General features: G+C 43.7%; 1 protein-coding gene across 14 annotated transcripts in view; it reads right to left on the bottom strand.

Moving 5' to 3' along the window:
• KALRN (kalirin RhoGEF kinase) overlaps nucleotides 1-13,377 on the bottom strand; it is a 465,057-nt gene extending 451,680 nt beyond the window's left edge. For 4 of the 14 annotated variants that reach the window (XM_088168297.1, XM_088168298.1, XM_088168306.1 and 1 more), the window contains exon 1: nucleotides 13,204-13,375. In XM_088168297.1, coding sequence (XP_088024423.1) covers nucleotides 13,204-13,276 — 73 coding nt within the window. In that variant the 5' untranslated portion in view covers nucleotides 13,277-13,375. Of the gene's footprint in view, nucleotides 1-13,203 lie in introns of all 14 variants that reach the window. The other 10 variants (XM_088168302.1, XM_088168303.1, XM_088168296.1 and 7 more) reach the window with 6 other exon arrangements.
• Between the last annotated feature and the right edge of the window lie 3,523 nt (nucleotides 13,378-16,900).

Raw genomic sequence — 16,900 nt, 5'->3', positions numbered from 1 at the left:
CAGCTTTCTATTTGTTCCTGGACTCAGAGTAAACTCAAGTCACTTCAGCACAATTGAAATATTTTGTTGAATTATACAACAGAAATCCTGAGACAGTTTCAAGAGACTGAATACAAGGTTTCTATTCACTCCTACATGCTGCATGCCTCCTACAAGGAAGTACAAGCCCAGGCTGGTGCCTGCCAAAATCCCACAGTAAAGCTCCTGTGCCACTGATGTTAAGAGGAGCTGTGCAAGGACCTCAGAATGATGCTGCAACAGCCTCTGCTTTCTGGATCAAGGCTGTTCAAATTTCATTCACTGTAGTTGAGAGGTCTGGATGTTTGGTATGTTAAGGTCTTAATATAGTACCTGTATCTGTAACTCTATAACGAAATTAAGGATGAATCTTATGTAAACTCTTGCATAAAATCTTTGGTCATAGAGGATTTTTAAATAATTTTTTTAGATAGTAAAAATAAGCATAATAATATTTCATAAAAGATGACAGCCCTAACCTCAGACTTCCAGTGCTGGAAGGGAAACAGGACAGCCAAGAAACTGCAATGTAACAAGTTTTATTTTCCTCAGCAAAAGATCTGCAAATTTCCACTGCTGACACATAGGACAAGCAGGCCTGAGAATGGAGAGAATAATTAGGTGCTGTCTGATACAGAAATTAGACAGGATTGCTGGTGATCTGGTGAACACTGCCTGTGCTATACCTCCCATAACTTCTGTCTCTAAAGATAACTTCCAAAGAGGAAACTTTCCTTTGTACATTCCCAAAGGAAGATGCAACGTGACTTTCTGTTGGTCAGTGTGAAAAACTACTCTTCGGAGTACCAGCTCATTAGAAGTCTCTGCAGTTGTCTCATTCAAATGTTACACGGAGAATGTTACTGGGCAAACATAGGTGGGATGTGTAATAATCAATCAGTGCTCTTCAGAAGGCCACAGGTATTTATTCTGCCCTGGACAATGCCACATTAAGCAAACTCTTGGAACAGCAACATGCAGGTTCTACATTTGTTAGATATAGTCCAAGAGGAAAATGTAGGAGGAAAAATGAGAGCAAGAAAAGGAAATCATATACTATGGTTACAGCTCTGTTAAAATTGATTGTATGGAACCAGTCAGGAGCTACCTTCCCATGCCCCAAGTAACTAACGTGCTCTGATGTGACTTTACTGATATGCTCACAGGAGACATTCCCAGCATAAACTCTATGGTAGAGTGGGTGACTGCAGCAAAAAGGAACCTGGCACTTGTAAACAACCACAAAGCAGGATGAGAGCTGTAAATGGCTCCTGACGGCACTCTCTTCATGGAGAGATCTCTGTGAAATATGAAATATATTAGCAAACCTGGGCTAGGAAGCAAAGCATTCCTAGGTAGGTGGAACTTTTTAATAGCATGTCATTACATTTCCCTTACATTTAGTATTTAATAGATGTAACTTTCACAGCAGCACGCTCATTACCAAAAAGGCACAGGGACCTCACCAAACATGAGCAGAATGGACCCAGAGCCCAAGTGCTTTATTTTGTCAGCATTTAGGTACCACAGTGATGAACAAAATCATGTGGATGACTTAAAACATTAAATTGGAAATATCCTTACTCTGCTACCAGTCTTCTTTAGCCCTATCCCCACACTAGTCTGTCAGTTGAGCACAGGCCAAAATTTCTGCCTGTGTCAATTACTGCAGCTCCTCTGCTGTCACTGGCATTGGGCCATTTCTTATACCAGCTGTGGCTCTGACCTACGAATATTTAAAAATAGGGCCAAGTGTCATAAAAATCTTAAGACCATTTGACTTCTTGATGTGGACACAGGCAAGTGTGTTAATCTCATTTCCAGGACTAAGGCCAAGAAGTACAACCTATCTGTAGCAGGTCACTGCATGCATATACAGGAACCCATACCAAGAGGTTAAAGAAGAGATGAGAATTCACACATCTGATTTCATCTGTCACTTCAGCATGAACTTTTGAAAATCCTACAGTAAAAAGGGATTTGTGTGCTTTTCCTGGCCTATGCCCTGCCAACAGAAGGTGAAGCCATTCAGTGGTTTGTCAGGGTTTGCTCCACCACCAGGACATGAGTTTCTCAAGAACACGGGTACCAAGTCAATACAATCTCAAGGAAACTACTTACTACAGCTTTGTGCCTGATTTTCCCCTTTTGGTACATGAGGCTTCCCTATTTTACACAAAGATCACAAAACTCAAGAGTATTCTGAAATGCTAATGCTAAGTACTAATTCTGTGTATTATTTCTAATTACTGTTACCACGTTACCACTGCACACCAAGAGGACCTGAGGATGTCTGAGCCAAGCAAAGAAATTATTGTTCATCCTGTTGTGTGTCAAGCACTTCTTGATTATGGAGGTGGATACTGTAGAAACTTGCCCTTTGTCTACCCGAGAAAGAACCTACCAGTCATTGGGTTTGAACTATTGCAAATGAGCATCATAAGGCCCCCAGGCTGAAACATCATGATGGAGCTGAAGCTGGAACAAACACTGAAATCAACCCCAATCACAGCAACCAGGTCTAAGCTGCCAGTAACACCTTACTGCACAGCTCAATGATGAAGACAATCAGCTTTAGAAAGAAAAATTCTTTTCCTATTATGAGGACTTATATGCTGGGAAGTGTCATTTTTACAAACTCATATTACCACATGGATCAGTTTCAATTGATTTAAGCTCATCCAATCAACAGTTTCCCCTCCAGTTTTAGCATCAGAGACACACTTAAAAACTTTCTCCTGGCTCAAATAGTTCAAGACAGTCTCATGAGGGATTTGACAAATAACCTGAAGCAGCAGACAGATTACAGACTAGCAGGAATCTGCAACAGAGATAGCTGACCTATTTAACAGTCCAGCTAACTTTCAAGCAGGACTGAGTTGAATAGGAGCAAGCTGTTAACAGGAGATTCGCACACCTTACACCTAAGTCCTCGAAGCTCACAAGATCATTACTATTTACCCAGTAAGTCTGACTTTCTCCTTCGGACTAAATTTATCTGAATGCCTCAGACTGACTCAATTAGCATCACTCCTGAACTCTCTGCCTCGGCACAGAAAAGCAGAGGAGGAAAGTTAAATTGCTGCGAACAGAGTGGCAGTCAGATGCAAGGAGGTCGGCTCTCCATGACATGTTTCTGTGAACAAGAGACATTAAACATGAAGGAGAACACACAAGGATTTTGGCTCTGTGTCTTTACTTCATATGGAAATGCCTTCTCTTCACAGCACTGAAGCAAGGCAGGCATCTGGTGCACCCCTATTAAAAGACTGCAGTGTGATAATAACAGTCTCCAATGGTGAGCAACATCTAAAAGAGAAAACCTTGCTACTTTTCTTGTGCTTTGTCATAGTTCTTACTGCTGCCTTACCCAGTCTGAGCACGGAACATGCACAGGCTTTGCCTGTTCCTTTCTTTCACCCAGTAATCTTGCTGCTTTTTCTCAGAAAAAAAGTGTGTCAGAAAACCTACCTTTGGCTTTCTATCCCAAAAGCTACAACTCCAATCAAACCTCTTATTGTCTCATTCCCGTGATTTCCTTTGGCTTCTGACCTTCCTCACACTGACATCATCTGCTTCCCTTCCACAGAGGATGCAGGCTGTGATCCCTTTCTCAGCCAAGTGCCCTCCAGTTCTGAAGTGCTCTGTTAGGTAACTTTATGGCATTCTTCCATGCTTTCCCTACAGTTTTCTCATTTCTTCCCTTTCTGCTTGTACCTTATTCTCAGCCATTTCTTCTGGCCTGCACAGAGTGCTTGACTCTGTATCTCCTCAGACTTGCCCTTCAGACGTTTTTAAAAACAAAAGCAAAACATTAATCTTTGGTTAAATGAAATCACAGTCTACTTGACAGCTTTTATCATAAGCACTCAATGGCAAGGATCATCTTTTTGTTCAGTCTTCATGCAGGATCTGCTTCAGAGGGAACTAATCAGTGACTGAGACAGCAATACAAATAATAAACCCTGGTAGAGAACCATCACAGAATTATGACAATATCATAGGTCCTACAGGAGGACAGTCCAATTGGAAGTTTTATTTCATTCACTCACAATCTTTTGAATATTCTCAAGCACCTACAGCTTCAAAAGCTGTGCAGACTGACAGGTACAGCACTTGAATGTCCTGCTGAAAACCAAAGGCAACTCACTGAAAGTTTTCATCTGGAGTCTCTACTAAACTTGTCCTGTGGGAAAAGACAATACTAAACAGTGGAAGAGAAACACAGTCCAGATATTTCTATAGAAAGTAAATCTGCTTCCACAGAGAACTGCATATTTCTTGCTGGCTATTATTTTTAACCTCTCACAGATTTATTTTTACTACAATTTAAATGTATCTGTTATATGCCATAACATTATTATTATGGGAGACACTAAAATAGCAAAGTATTCTAGGCACTTGATACCATTTTACAGAACAGGGAATTATAGCGAGCAATGACTTGACTGCTGTTCACTGCAGCAGCCACCAATGCTTGTGACCCCCCTTTCAGCCTTACATCTTATAGCTTCTCTGTGGAGTTACTCCCAAAGTTGCTTAACTGGCTGGGAAGAGGGAAGGGGGCAGCAAGAGGAAAAAAGGAACTAAAATTCATCCAATTTATTAGGAGGAACTTCTGATTTCTGCTGCCAGGCTGTGGACACAGCTTTGGGCTCACAGCCCACAGACTGAAGCCACTGAAGCCATCAGCTAAGCCTACACATCTCATACCAAATACTACCTGGGATACTTTAGAATCAGAGAAGAGTTTGGATTGAAAGGGCCCTTTAAAGGTCATCTAGTCCAGCAATCCTGCCACAGGTAGAGACATCTTCCACTGCCTCAAGTTACTCAGAATCCCATCTAGGCTTTCAGGGATGGAGCATCCACAACTTCTCTGGGCAAGGTTCAAGGGTTTTATCATCCTCATTGTAAAAAAAAATTCTTCCTTATCTCTTCTCTGAACCTACTCTCTTTTACTTTAAAAATTATGCTTCCTATCTTATTGTAACTGATCCTTTTCTGAGCCTTCTCTCAGCCTTTCCTCATAGGACAGGTGTCCAACTCCTCTGATCATTTTTACAGACCTAACCTTGAGGCTTTAGTTCTGTTTTTCGTTAAACTGTTTTAAATAAGCAAAAGTTTGTTTGCACAAGAGTCTCAGGCTTTGGCTTTATAGAACATATTCTAATAAGACCAAGAAAATATATTTAAATAAATAAATTCTATCTTTGATAATCAGCTTAGCTTTTCAGTGCTCCGACACTGAGTATCTCTTCTTATCAAGTCAAGATATGGTAGATCATAACTTTCCACTCCTGACAAACACAGCTGGTAAAGCCCTTTGTGTTCAGCTTGGATGCTGTTTGGCATAACAGTCTGACATTGACTTACAAGACCTATGAAAAATATGCACTGCTAATTTTCCTAAGTGCCATGCCAGTGCCTTTGGGGGCCATGCATTCACCTACCTTCCCATACAGTAACAGGATTTGTTCACAGTTAATAAAGCAGACTTCACATCAACCGAGAAAAGACTTTCGTTAGGATGTCCTCCTTCTTCATTACTGAATGATATATTCATGGCAAAGCACTAAAGTTGATGACATCTTTAAAATACATTTTTTCTGTAGTGCGGGGGATACAAGCCGCTAATCCCTGCAGGTCTCCTTTTTCTCCCCCATTGCCCCCGTGGTTTATCATGTCCAATTAGCCATCTGCCATGCCCGCACTGCCATACAAAGGAAGGCCCCTCTCCTGCACCGCAGCCCATCAGCGGGGCTATTGTCCCTGCTGACAAACAAGAATCAGACACTATTGTTTCCAGCTGACGATGCTGCTCCCAAAGTAGGCTGCCAGTTGCCACTAAAACAGCGGGAGCACCAGGGTACACTCCAGGAGCCAGGAACCATGCCAGCAGCACCGATATTACCGGGGAACCTATACAAAGCACTTTTTGACATATACACATATATAGAGAGATATAGATATTTTCTGATTTCAGGTAACAAACCTACCCGGGCCAATGACCGCCCTTTCTATGGCGGTTGCACTGGAGTATGCCTGACCTGCTGCCTTTACTGCTTCACCAAGCAGTCACCTGGCAAAGAAGGAGTCACAACCCCCAGAAGAGAGCAGATCTCTCCTTGTTATATTTTTATTATTATCATCATTTTAAAAACAAGGCATGTCTTCTATGACTTTGACACAGCTATCTCCACACACCAAAACTACCCCCCTCCACCCAAAGAAAGTATTTTAAAAACCTGAAAACCCCACCATGTCTACATGGATACTAATTATGTAACGAGGTTAATTTAATTTCTCTCACAAACATACATTCAGCCTTTTTCCCAAGGCCACTTTACTAAAAGAAATGACCAGAGCAGCTGGTCTGCCAGTCACCAAGATGTTAAATTGAAGATCATTTCCTCTTATTATTCTCAGCAAAGCATGATGTGACCTTACACTAAAAACTACAGTCCGCCTAATTATGGTAGTTTTGTTCCATCAGTGAAACTGAAATGCTGGTTCATATAATTAGGGTTACTAAAAAAGGAATTTCATTTTTAGTTTTGAAGGTAATTTGTTGCCTTGAAGTGGAAGTGCAACAAATTAAACCTATGTACCTGAATGTTTTCATTTTGTGCAATTTGAAAGAATGAAAAAACACTCCTAGACTTTAGTAAGAAAGCCACACATTGATAAGAGACAAAGTACCCCAATAAACCACTATTTATTCCAGTCACTCATTAAAGAAAACTTTGCATTAAAGAAACTTTTAATTTAAAAAAATGAGCAAACAAAATGAATATTTATATTTAAGAGTAGAAATAAAATAATCTTCTAAGCCCTTGATTAAGTAACAGAAACTACTTTAACTTCAACAAATGTTTTAAATTATATTTAACACTTCAGCAGTGAACATACATAGTTTCAATATATCACTTCGAATGTTCACTGAATAGTTCAAAATAAAATAAATGAGAAACAACTGAAACTAGTGTGAATCCACAGTAATCACATGGGTTAATGACTTTCACAATGACTTATAAACAGAGGAAAGTCTTTGCCCTGGATTCAAATACAAGGATCATTCTGAACCAAATATGAAATATTACATGAAAACTTAGATATTTTGCTGAAATATTACTCTATTCCTAGCACGAAATGCTCTAAATCCCATTTCAACACACTGCAGGCCACATATCACACAGGTGACTGACTTAAACCTAGATTTACGATTGCCACTGCGGTGCTTGGGCCAAGTTCTGTTTTCGGTTACATCTGTGACAACTCCCAAGCAATTCCTCTGAAGTTCTCTGGATCTGTACAGCAGTAACACAATCCATCCTAGAAGCGAGTGGGAAAGAAATAATTCAAAATATTATGACTTCTTTTTTTTACAGTCCTCTACACTTTAAGACTCTCCATTCAGACAATCATATTTGACTTCTCTTTTCATATCCAGCTTTCTTTTGCAAAACGTGTATTGGAATACTCCCTGTTATTCTTGCCAGATTCTCTAGGCAAAATTCCCCAAGTGGCAGAGTCCCTTCAGTTAAACACAGGGTGCGTGAGCCATGCGAGGCTGTAAAACGGGAGTTGTTTATCCAAAGAAATATTAAAAGCAGGACACCATTCCAAATCAAACAAAAGCACAAATACCTCTAAGTCGTTTCATGACTTTAAGTTCCAGCAGTAAAAGGCACAGCACTATGGGTTTATAAGGCCTAATACTCCATAAGTATTTTCTTTGATGTAACTATGAAGTACTTAAAATACCACTGGGTACTGTATGGTACATGTCACCACGGAGCAATAAAGCTGCTCTACATCCATAATCAGCCTTTCCAGAGACCATAAGGTCACAGCAGCTGAAACAACAGAATACTTCATTCCCAACCTTCAAGAGGCCCAGAGCACCTGTGCAGCCAGAAGACTCCCTAAAAGGCTTTTAACATGGGGGTGTGCCTGGAAATTACAGCAAAGAAAACCCACCAAACTCATCAAAGCCACTCCCATTTTTAAAACCTCATGTTTCCCCAGCAGGTTATTATAACGAGACTTGATAAAATACACGATGGGAGGCAGGTGGTAGGAAAGAGTGATAGTTATATTTGCCTGGCCAGATTGGATGCTCACTTGTATCCAACTCACCCATCATTCCAAGACTCACGTGATCATCTAAGTCCACAAGTAAAATGGTCTACACAAGTACTAGGAAGACTCCTCTTTTGTGGTGACTTCAGGATTACACTTTTCTTCTTTCAGAGTTCCAACCCAAAAACACAGTGTAGGCAACAGGTTCTGCCCCATAACTTCTGTTGGTGCCATATCAAGCCTTATTACAGTGCCTGTGCATTTTACTAATGTCTATGTTTTATGCTTATATTCCCTATTGTATCTTGACTTGGAAATCAAGTATCATGAATCTCAGTACAGATGAGTTCTGACCAGAAGTTTGTGTGAGAAAGGCCCCTTCCTCTGGAAGAAATTACGTCCAGTATTAATTGAATTAATATCACATAGAATAAGTATCTTCCAATTGTCCTAAAACAGAATGCAATCTCATCCAGAATAAAAACATTATAAATAACTATCAGATATCATCCCTGTTGCCTGTATATACTTCTGCTGCATGAGAAGGAAGGATGCAGTATGGGAAAGAAATACTTCTCTGAACATAAATCATTCATTTAAATTGTTCCCTTCCAGCATCAGACAAAAATAGATCCTTCTTTTTTGACACAAGACCCCACAATCCAGCAGTTTCTGCCCCACTTCTTAGCAGCATCTACATGGCAAGAGAGGGAAGAGGGCAGTCTTTCCCACCAAGACCTATGTCCATGCCTTTCCCATGTCTACATGAAAATTCCTGAACTAGCAGATCTGCATCAGAATCCTGAGGTGGAGGAGATGGGACAAGCAGAGGGCAGAGGCACACAGCCTTCCCCATGCACTGGGGAGGCTTGGAGGGAACTGGGTTCCCATCCATAGTAAACCAGCAACTCCTCCCTCACATCAATCACATGAAAGAATAAAACCCACCTACATTAGATAATAAAGAAAGAAAACAACAAAACTCATATTCCTGACAGGGTCAGAGGTCAAAGCCTCCAGAGAGTGGTACAGATTTTGATTAAAAGAATCACTTCGAAGAAGACAAGAGCTTTCCAAATGGTAGGACAGACCTGACAGTCTTTTCTGCAACAGAGCCTCCTTTAACAGCACACATTACCAGACCAGGCCTTATGAATTATAAAGTCTCAAGGAAAGGAAGCCAGGCATCACACGAACACCTCACCCCAGTGACAACTCAATTGAATCAATTTACCTGCTCTACAAGGAGACACTTGAGTCCATCAACCTTGAGGAGCACTTCTCTGCTGACATCATTTCAAGCACATCTTTTGATCAAACAGCCTGGCCAATGCCAATCATTTTAAAGTTATTTAATAGCAGAACTGCCAGTCACTTGTGCACAAATGAACAACATTAGAAGTATAGCTGGCTGAAAAGCAGAGAGCAAACAGAATAATTCATTGCATCCAAAGGAGATGGAATAATGTCAGTTTTCAACTCACTCACAGGAAGTATCAATGACAAAGTCAGCATCTTCATATCAGACACAATCAATGTTATAGTTAAATGCCAGAAAAATAAATTAGAAAATAAAATCTGATAGCACATGAGAAATATTGACGACTACTTCTGCTAGTAATTGGTAGTTTGCTAAACTGTTCTGTCACTGACTTCTATAAATATTTAAATTTTTGGTAAAGAATTTCCTTATGTGTTTAACCCCTGTATCCAAAATACACTGCAGAAATTACTGCAACTTAAGCAGAAAGCTAAAGTTTTCTCTCTACATCTGAAGTTAAAGCTTTCTCTCTGTGTCTGTATCCAAGGGATATCTCTTATTTGTACCTTTGAAAGTGACTTACTTTTATGTTTGAAACTGTACGTATTTGGATTCCATTCCAAACAATAAAGAAGTTTCAGTACACATTTAATACAGACTAGTAAGAGTTCCAGAGAACCTGGTCATATTTTACCTGTCAAAAAAAAAAAAAAAAAAAAAAAAAAAGACTTAAGAAACTTGGTAAGGCATACCTAGGCATAGATGTGGGGTTTTATTCAAACAGCAGTGATAGACGTCATGCAGGAATTGCTGCTACAACTCAGCAGATGGTGTTATCCCAGAAATCAGAGCTGGAGACAGCAATAGTAATTTCTGCCCTTCGTGTCCCTCTGCCTGTTAATTTTTATCCCAATTACATGGTATTGATTCTCTAAAAGAGAATTCCTGAATTTCTCACTGCATATATCAGATGATGAAAATTAGAATAGTCCCTTTCCTGCCTGACTCTAGGGAGGTTTTAACTGACTGCTAGCATCAACCACACAGTTGTTATATCCACCCTTTTCTTAAAAGTCATTCCTAGTTCTCATCAGTGTAAGCACCAGAACAGACATTCCTTTATTACTTCATGTTAATTTCTCAGATTGCCTTTCCAGGTACAGCTCAGAAAGCTGCTATCTCAGGTGTCTCTGCTGATAAGGAACGGGTACCTCGAGTGTTTGGGTGCTGCTGGGGGAGCTGCTCTGTGAGCGGCGCCACTCCCAGCATCAGCCTCCTCTGCCGGTAGCAGAGAGCAGCCTATCGATCCTCCCGGCTCAGTGCAAAGCCCAGCTGGTTGCTAAAAGCCTCGGAGAGGCTTAGCTGTTTCGACTCAGTTTTTTTAACAAATGATGAGTTCATGTTCTTCCATGTGGTAACTGTGAATTTCGGAAGAGTTTAGGTTGTTTAGTATAAGCTTGGGTTATCAGAGGAGCTAATCTTTAAACCATATACATTCATTTTTTTATTTGATGTGAGCATGTAAGACAACGGTTATGCTTTAAAAATCCAGAACACAAGTCAGGACAAGGTACAGAAGAAAAAAAATATCTAGTATCAAAGGAAAAAGCATGCTAAGTCAACGCAGGTCTCTGTAGCTATTACAAATCAGACCCCATCTCACAGTCCTTACTCAGACAGGATTGCTATCGTAAGCCTGAGAGGTGGGGGAGTCAGTTGTGTCCTGGCCACAATTGTTATTCCAAGCCCCACATCAGCTGTTTTCTCCACCATCCACTAAACCAAACTTCACACAGCCACAACAGCAGTGCCGTTGTGCAAACCCACAAGTGACGGGGCCCCAAACAACACAGAGAACCAATACCGATTTCACACAAGCCACACCTGTGCTCGAGCTTTCCCCATTTCTCAGGGATGTTGCCAGCAGACAGCCAAAATTAATTACTAATAGTCTGGGGGATTTTTTCCACATCATCATTTTGGACACAAGGTGCTATATAAGGATGCAGAAACGAGAATTTTGCCATCTTCTTTGACGAAGCTTAAGGTGAAACAGACAGCCATCAGGGACGGCCCATGCATACATGCTTCAGTGCAAGGATAGGACCGAGGCACCTCTCCCAAGCCCAGGTTCCTGTGATTTTGTTTTCTCAAGAAGCAGAAGTCTTAGGAGACTCTCTGAAATCTCTGGGCTAAATGTAAAATGCAGGTTGCAAGTGTATTCATGGACCTAGAGGTGAAATTTAAAGTGAAGGAGGCAGCTTGGGAGAAATGTCTAGTCACATGGCTCCCTGTGCTTTTCCTTCGTTTAGGAATACTTTTTTATATAAGCTAGACAGATTTGACTCTCTCCAAATTCAATTCTGCTAACGTGCTTACGTTGAGAAGGCAGTGTCATAGAGAAATGATTCAGCTTTGGGTGAAGGAGGGGACAGAGTGAAAAGGTAGGGGGGAACCTTAATTAACACGCTCCTCTTAAAAGAAAAATTGGTGGGTTGTTTTCTTTTTTCTAACAAATCTGTCATTGTTGAGACTTAGGAAATTATCTTGTAACCAGGTAGGCTATCAACAGGCAAATACCCTATGGCTTAATGACTTGTGGATCATAAGATACACACAGCCAGACCTTATTATATTTCTCTAGATCAAAGGGTTTTCACATAAATGGGGTGCAGTCTACCACAGCAGGGAGCTGCTGCAAGCCTTCAGGATTTTACTTCTTTAAAGTTTTGGTGATTACATAATCGCTTTTTTGTAACTGGAGCTCAAAGCATTGTGTGTAGCTAATGAGCAGGTAGAAGAAGGAAAACAGCTGAAAAGTAGTCTTGACAAACAGCTGTGGCACTATCAGTCCTATCCCAAAAGGGTCAATCCCATTATGAAACAAGCACTTAATCCTTTACAATTTTTAATTAAAAATCTACCAAGAAGATTATAAAACTTTCATAAGATTTTGATGGGGGAGGGAGCGACGGAGAACGGGGGGTGTGTCATACAGACCACAAGTTGCTTCAGTTGAGATGCTCATCCTGTGCAAAGCCGTGTTTCAGAGCCGGGGGCTCCCACACAAACACCACCTCACAAACGACTGATGCAATGAGGACCCCAGCACGTACCTATTGCCCACAAAATTTAATTAGCCACTGCTTCATTAGCAAAGGCTTCCTACGCTTTACTGTAGTCCAGCTACACTTTGGCTACACTTCAGCATCCTCTGAGTCGGGAGAGTGAAACACAGGGCTCTCACCCAGCCCTGAGCTACTTAGCGAGCCCGTCTACGCGAGGTCAGCATCCCCGCTCGGCAGCGGGGCTGCAAGCGAGCGCTGCCCAGGGCGCCTCTGCGCTCACTCACTGCCCACCCGAGGGCGGCACGGGTAGCGCCCGGCGCTTCGCCCGGCTGGAGCGGGGCAGGCAGCCAGCTCCGCTTCCAAATACCAGCCGGTACCCGGGTGGCCGCCGCCGCCCGGGGCGGGGGCCCGGCGGGGCCCAGCCGGCACTGCTTCCCGCGGAGGTAACGACGCGACAGCTCTCCCCGAGCATCCCCGCGGGGCTTTTGTGCCTGCTTGGGGCGGGGGCTTGGCCGGTCCTCTCCCGAGGCTGTGGGAGCGCAGCCCCGCGGTAGCATCCTCCCAGGGGCGGGAGGGGAGACGGGGGCACGGGCACATCGAGGGGCTGCGGCGGACAAAGCGAGGAGGCAGGCGGGGACCCCCTCCATCCCCTCTTCTCCCCTCCCCGCGGCTCCGCTGCTGGCGGTGCCCGCGCCGCAACCGCAAGCCCCGCATCCCGCGGCGGAGGCAGGGCCCGGCTCTGCCCTGGCCCCTTCCCCGCGGCTCCCCTACCTGTTCGGAAGAAAGCATCCACCTCGGAGTCAGGGACAGCGCCTTCCTCCGCCGCCCCTTCAGCGGGATTCATGGCTGGGGGAGAGGCGGCGGCGAGCCCGGCGGCTGGTAATATCCAGTGAGTTAGGGAGGAGGAGAGCCGAGAGAGAGAGAGAGAAAAAGAGGGAGGGAGAAGAGGAGGGAGGGAGGGATGGAGGCGCGTTCAGCTGCGAGCCCAACCGAGCGCCACTCGGATCATCCCTTCCGCGGTGCCTGCGGGGCGGCTGCCCCGGGGCTGGGCTGCGCTGCCCCCGGGCTGCGCTGGGCGGTGCGGCCGGGGCGGGGTGCCGGTGCCGAGCCCCGCCGCCGCCGGCCCCCTCCCCTCCACCCGCTATTGTTCCGACCTGCTCCGCTCCGCTCCGCTCCCCCCGCCGCCGCCGCTGCCCCTCGCCGCGCTGACAGCCCGGCCCGGCCCCCGGCGGCCGCCCCCGCCGCTTCCCTGCCGGCACTTCCTGAGCCAGGCCGGGCGCCGGCCGGGGAGGCTGCGGCGCCCCCCGCAGCCGGGGCAGCCCCTCTGCGGGGCGCGGCCGCTCCGGGCGGGGCGCGCCGGGCACAGGTGCGGGCACGGACACCCCGCGGGGGCCAGAGGGAATTTTTGTTTTATTCCCTACCCCTGTAGGCTCCGCAGCCGTATCGCTGTGCATCCCCGGGCTGCACCGCTGCCATGTCTCCCCTCTGATGAGCAGCCGCGGGGGCACGGCGCGGCGCTCGGCTGTTAGCTGGGCAGGTATTCGAGGGGCGAAAGTGAACACTGATGTGGTTATACCGACATAAAAGATTGTTCTTTGTTTTGGGGTTGAGTAGAGAGGTGAGGGGGGTTTTTATGTTAAGGAGCTGATAGGCACAATTGCTTTGGAAACGATCAGCGAAACTGCACGTTCTTGCAGGTATGCCTTCATATTTTATTCTTTACAGTCCTCGGTGACTAGAGAGCCAAAAAGGAGTTTGGAAAGCCAAGATCCTGGTCCCAGCTCAGACATTGAATCTGCTCGCTAAATGATTTTGACTTCTCTACTGTAGGTCCAATATTTGTGATTTGGGACAATAATTGTTGTCTCAAAAGGAGTGCTGTGAGGAATACTTGTTTGTACTTTGTTAGCCGCTGAGTTAAATGTTCTTTCCTGAGCCCAGCTATCAAGATTTCAAGCACAGACAGGCAGAGATAGACGAAGACAGATGTTTGCCATTTGGGCACTTTCTTTTCCTGTTCACCTATTTGAAGTTTCCCCAGCTCCTCATTTTTTTATGATCACATAACAGCTTTAAAATGAGCTTAAGGAGAAATGTTGCTTTTTCACCTAACCACCACTGTAAAAAAGGAATGTTACCCTCACACCTTACAATTATTCATCTTTGTTTCCTCTACCATTAGAAAGAAAAAGCAACTGTTGGTGTATTGACCCCTCTGGCTGCATTACCCTTGGATAACCCATCCTTGCTGCAAAATCCCATCCATCACTCTCAAGAACAGAAGTCTTTTAGCCAGAACATCCCCGTGGCCTCACTGTCTTTATCCTTTAGGGTAACGCCTAATCATCACTCATTTGCCATTGAAAATCTCTGGTGTTTAAGGGACTTGAGGACAGAACCTCTCTGATCAGTATGGAGGGATGCACAGGAGCACTTCAAAAGTGGCATCAGTATAGTCCATCTTAAGGAAGAAAATACTTTGTCTAGCAGAAGTGTCAGAGCCAACTGGTTGTGACACTTTGGATCAGTTCTCAATCCACAGGTAGTTTAGCAACTGGGATTGGCAGAACATTTTCTGTTTCAGCCCAGATTATTTTAGATGCCAGAGGAGCACGAGTTTCCTCCAGCTGATCCCTTCTCAATAGAACATTAGGGAAAGCTGGATTTGGATGTATATTGCACTTGATATTGCACTGTGAAAATGATATTGACCAGACAGGACGAGCACAGAGATCCCAGTCGCATCTCCTCTGACCTTACTGTTTACTACTCCAATTGAAACAGAACATGTTATGCCCAGGGACTCAGAAATAAGAGCAAACATCCTACAGGGATCCATTGAGCATTTAATTTCCTCATTCACTCCCTCCTGATATCTCATGTAGTGCCATTTCCCATGCCTACCTCCAGCTGGTTTTAACTGAAGCCATTCATGTTTTTATGTTTATGGATTAAAAAGGTCATTTCACAACTATGCAGGAAGTATCATCACAAAGGCTATGTCCAGGTTGCCAAGGGTCATAACAGACCCCTGTGCAGCCTCTGAGCTCCTCTCCTTAGGACCATCAGGACACCAGAAGCACCTCCATATCAGGCATGCCAGCAGTAGGGCACTACCACAGTACAAGGACCTGAGTAAAATCAGTCTTTCAAGCACCAGACTTTCTTCAGTGGCCATTTACCCCTTCCACATCACAGCACAGTGCAGAAAAGCCTTCCCTCTTCCAGGTTTAAACAAGCTGCACAATTTTGGATCACATCTCAAGATCTCATTTCTGAATATTCACTAGCCCAAAGCAGACTTTCTCTCCAGGAATCTTATATACAGGTTAATTCAGGAGTGTGAGCTGGGCAGCTGGGAAGAATGTGGTTTCCTCATGAAGCTTCAAATCCACTCAGGATTTGGTACAACTTGGTTGGTTTTAGAGTTAAAGCATTCTGGAGCATCTTTAGAAGCTAGACAGAAGTCACCCATAAGCAAGGAAGGTTTAGCATCATCCAAAGGGAATTATTTTTGTCAATGACAGAGAAATGTATATTCCCCTTTCCTTAGGAACCCTGAGATGTGTTCTACAGCATCAGTTATAGGAATTATATAGGCTACAGAAAGCACATTTGTCTGTGTAAGCTCCAATCAAAGGTGTTAGAAAATGCTGAGGGGAGAGAGAGCAGTTAATTCAGCTTACCTGCCATCCCAATACCTACACAGATTCCTGGTTAATGACTAAACCAGTGAAAATACTCCTATTTAACCATAGAAAAGAAAAGACTTTTTAAAGAATAAAAGTGTTTGGAGATATTTTTCATTAAAGTCTATCAAGACTGAGCCATGCCTTTTTCTTGCTCATGTCTGCTGTGTACAACACAGCAAGTTTGTTCTTGTCTGCTTGCAGCTCCACTGGCCAGGGAAGCTCTGCCCAGTTTATTCACTGTTTTCATGACTTTATCACTGAAGCAGCAGGCCTACTGTCACATTTTGCACACACCTCTTACATGCACACACCATGGCAATGCAGGATGGGCAGTACAAAGGTCCAATATCAGTAAACTTTAGTGGAAACCCAGACGCTGAGTGAGCTACTGTTTTTCTTAATACTGCAAGCAGAACAGGGCTGTCACTGTAAAATATCATTAACAACTAGGAACCACCATGACTTCAGTTCAAGTCCCAGCAATGAGTTTATAGTTTTTGTTGTTCAAAGAAGAGCTGTTAAATATAGAATGAAATACTATCTGCAATGTTTAATTCCCTTTTTAGATATAATGCTGAAGGCACCTACAGTTTCCTTGAAAAGCAAAACATGGAAAAAAACCCTGTAGGATTACATAAGCCAAAATACAGTAGTTTCACTGACAGACACTGCTTTAATCTTTTGCATGGCTCTACTTGACAAATACCTCAACCCATAGCAAACAACTTCATTTAACTAGGTACGGATGTTTTTCTTTTTGACAGCCCCTAAAGCTG

Source organism: Sturnus vulgaris, chromosome 7, assembly GCF_052056855.1.
Source record: "Sturnus vulgaris isolate bStuVul1 chromosome 7, bStuVul1.hap1, whole genome shotgun sequence".
NCBI classification, from domain to species: domain Eukaryota; kingdom Metazoa; phylum Chordata; class Aves; order Passeriformes; family Sturnidae; genus Sturnus; species Sturnus vulgaris.
This window is presented reverse-complemented; position numbering and strand designations above follow the sequence as displayed.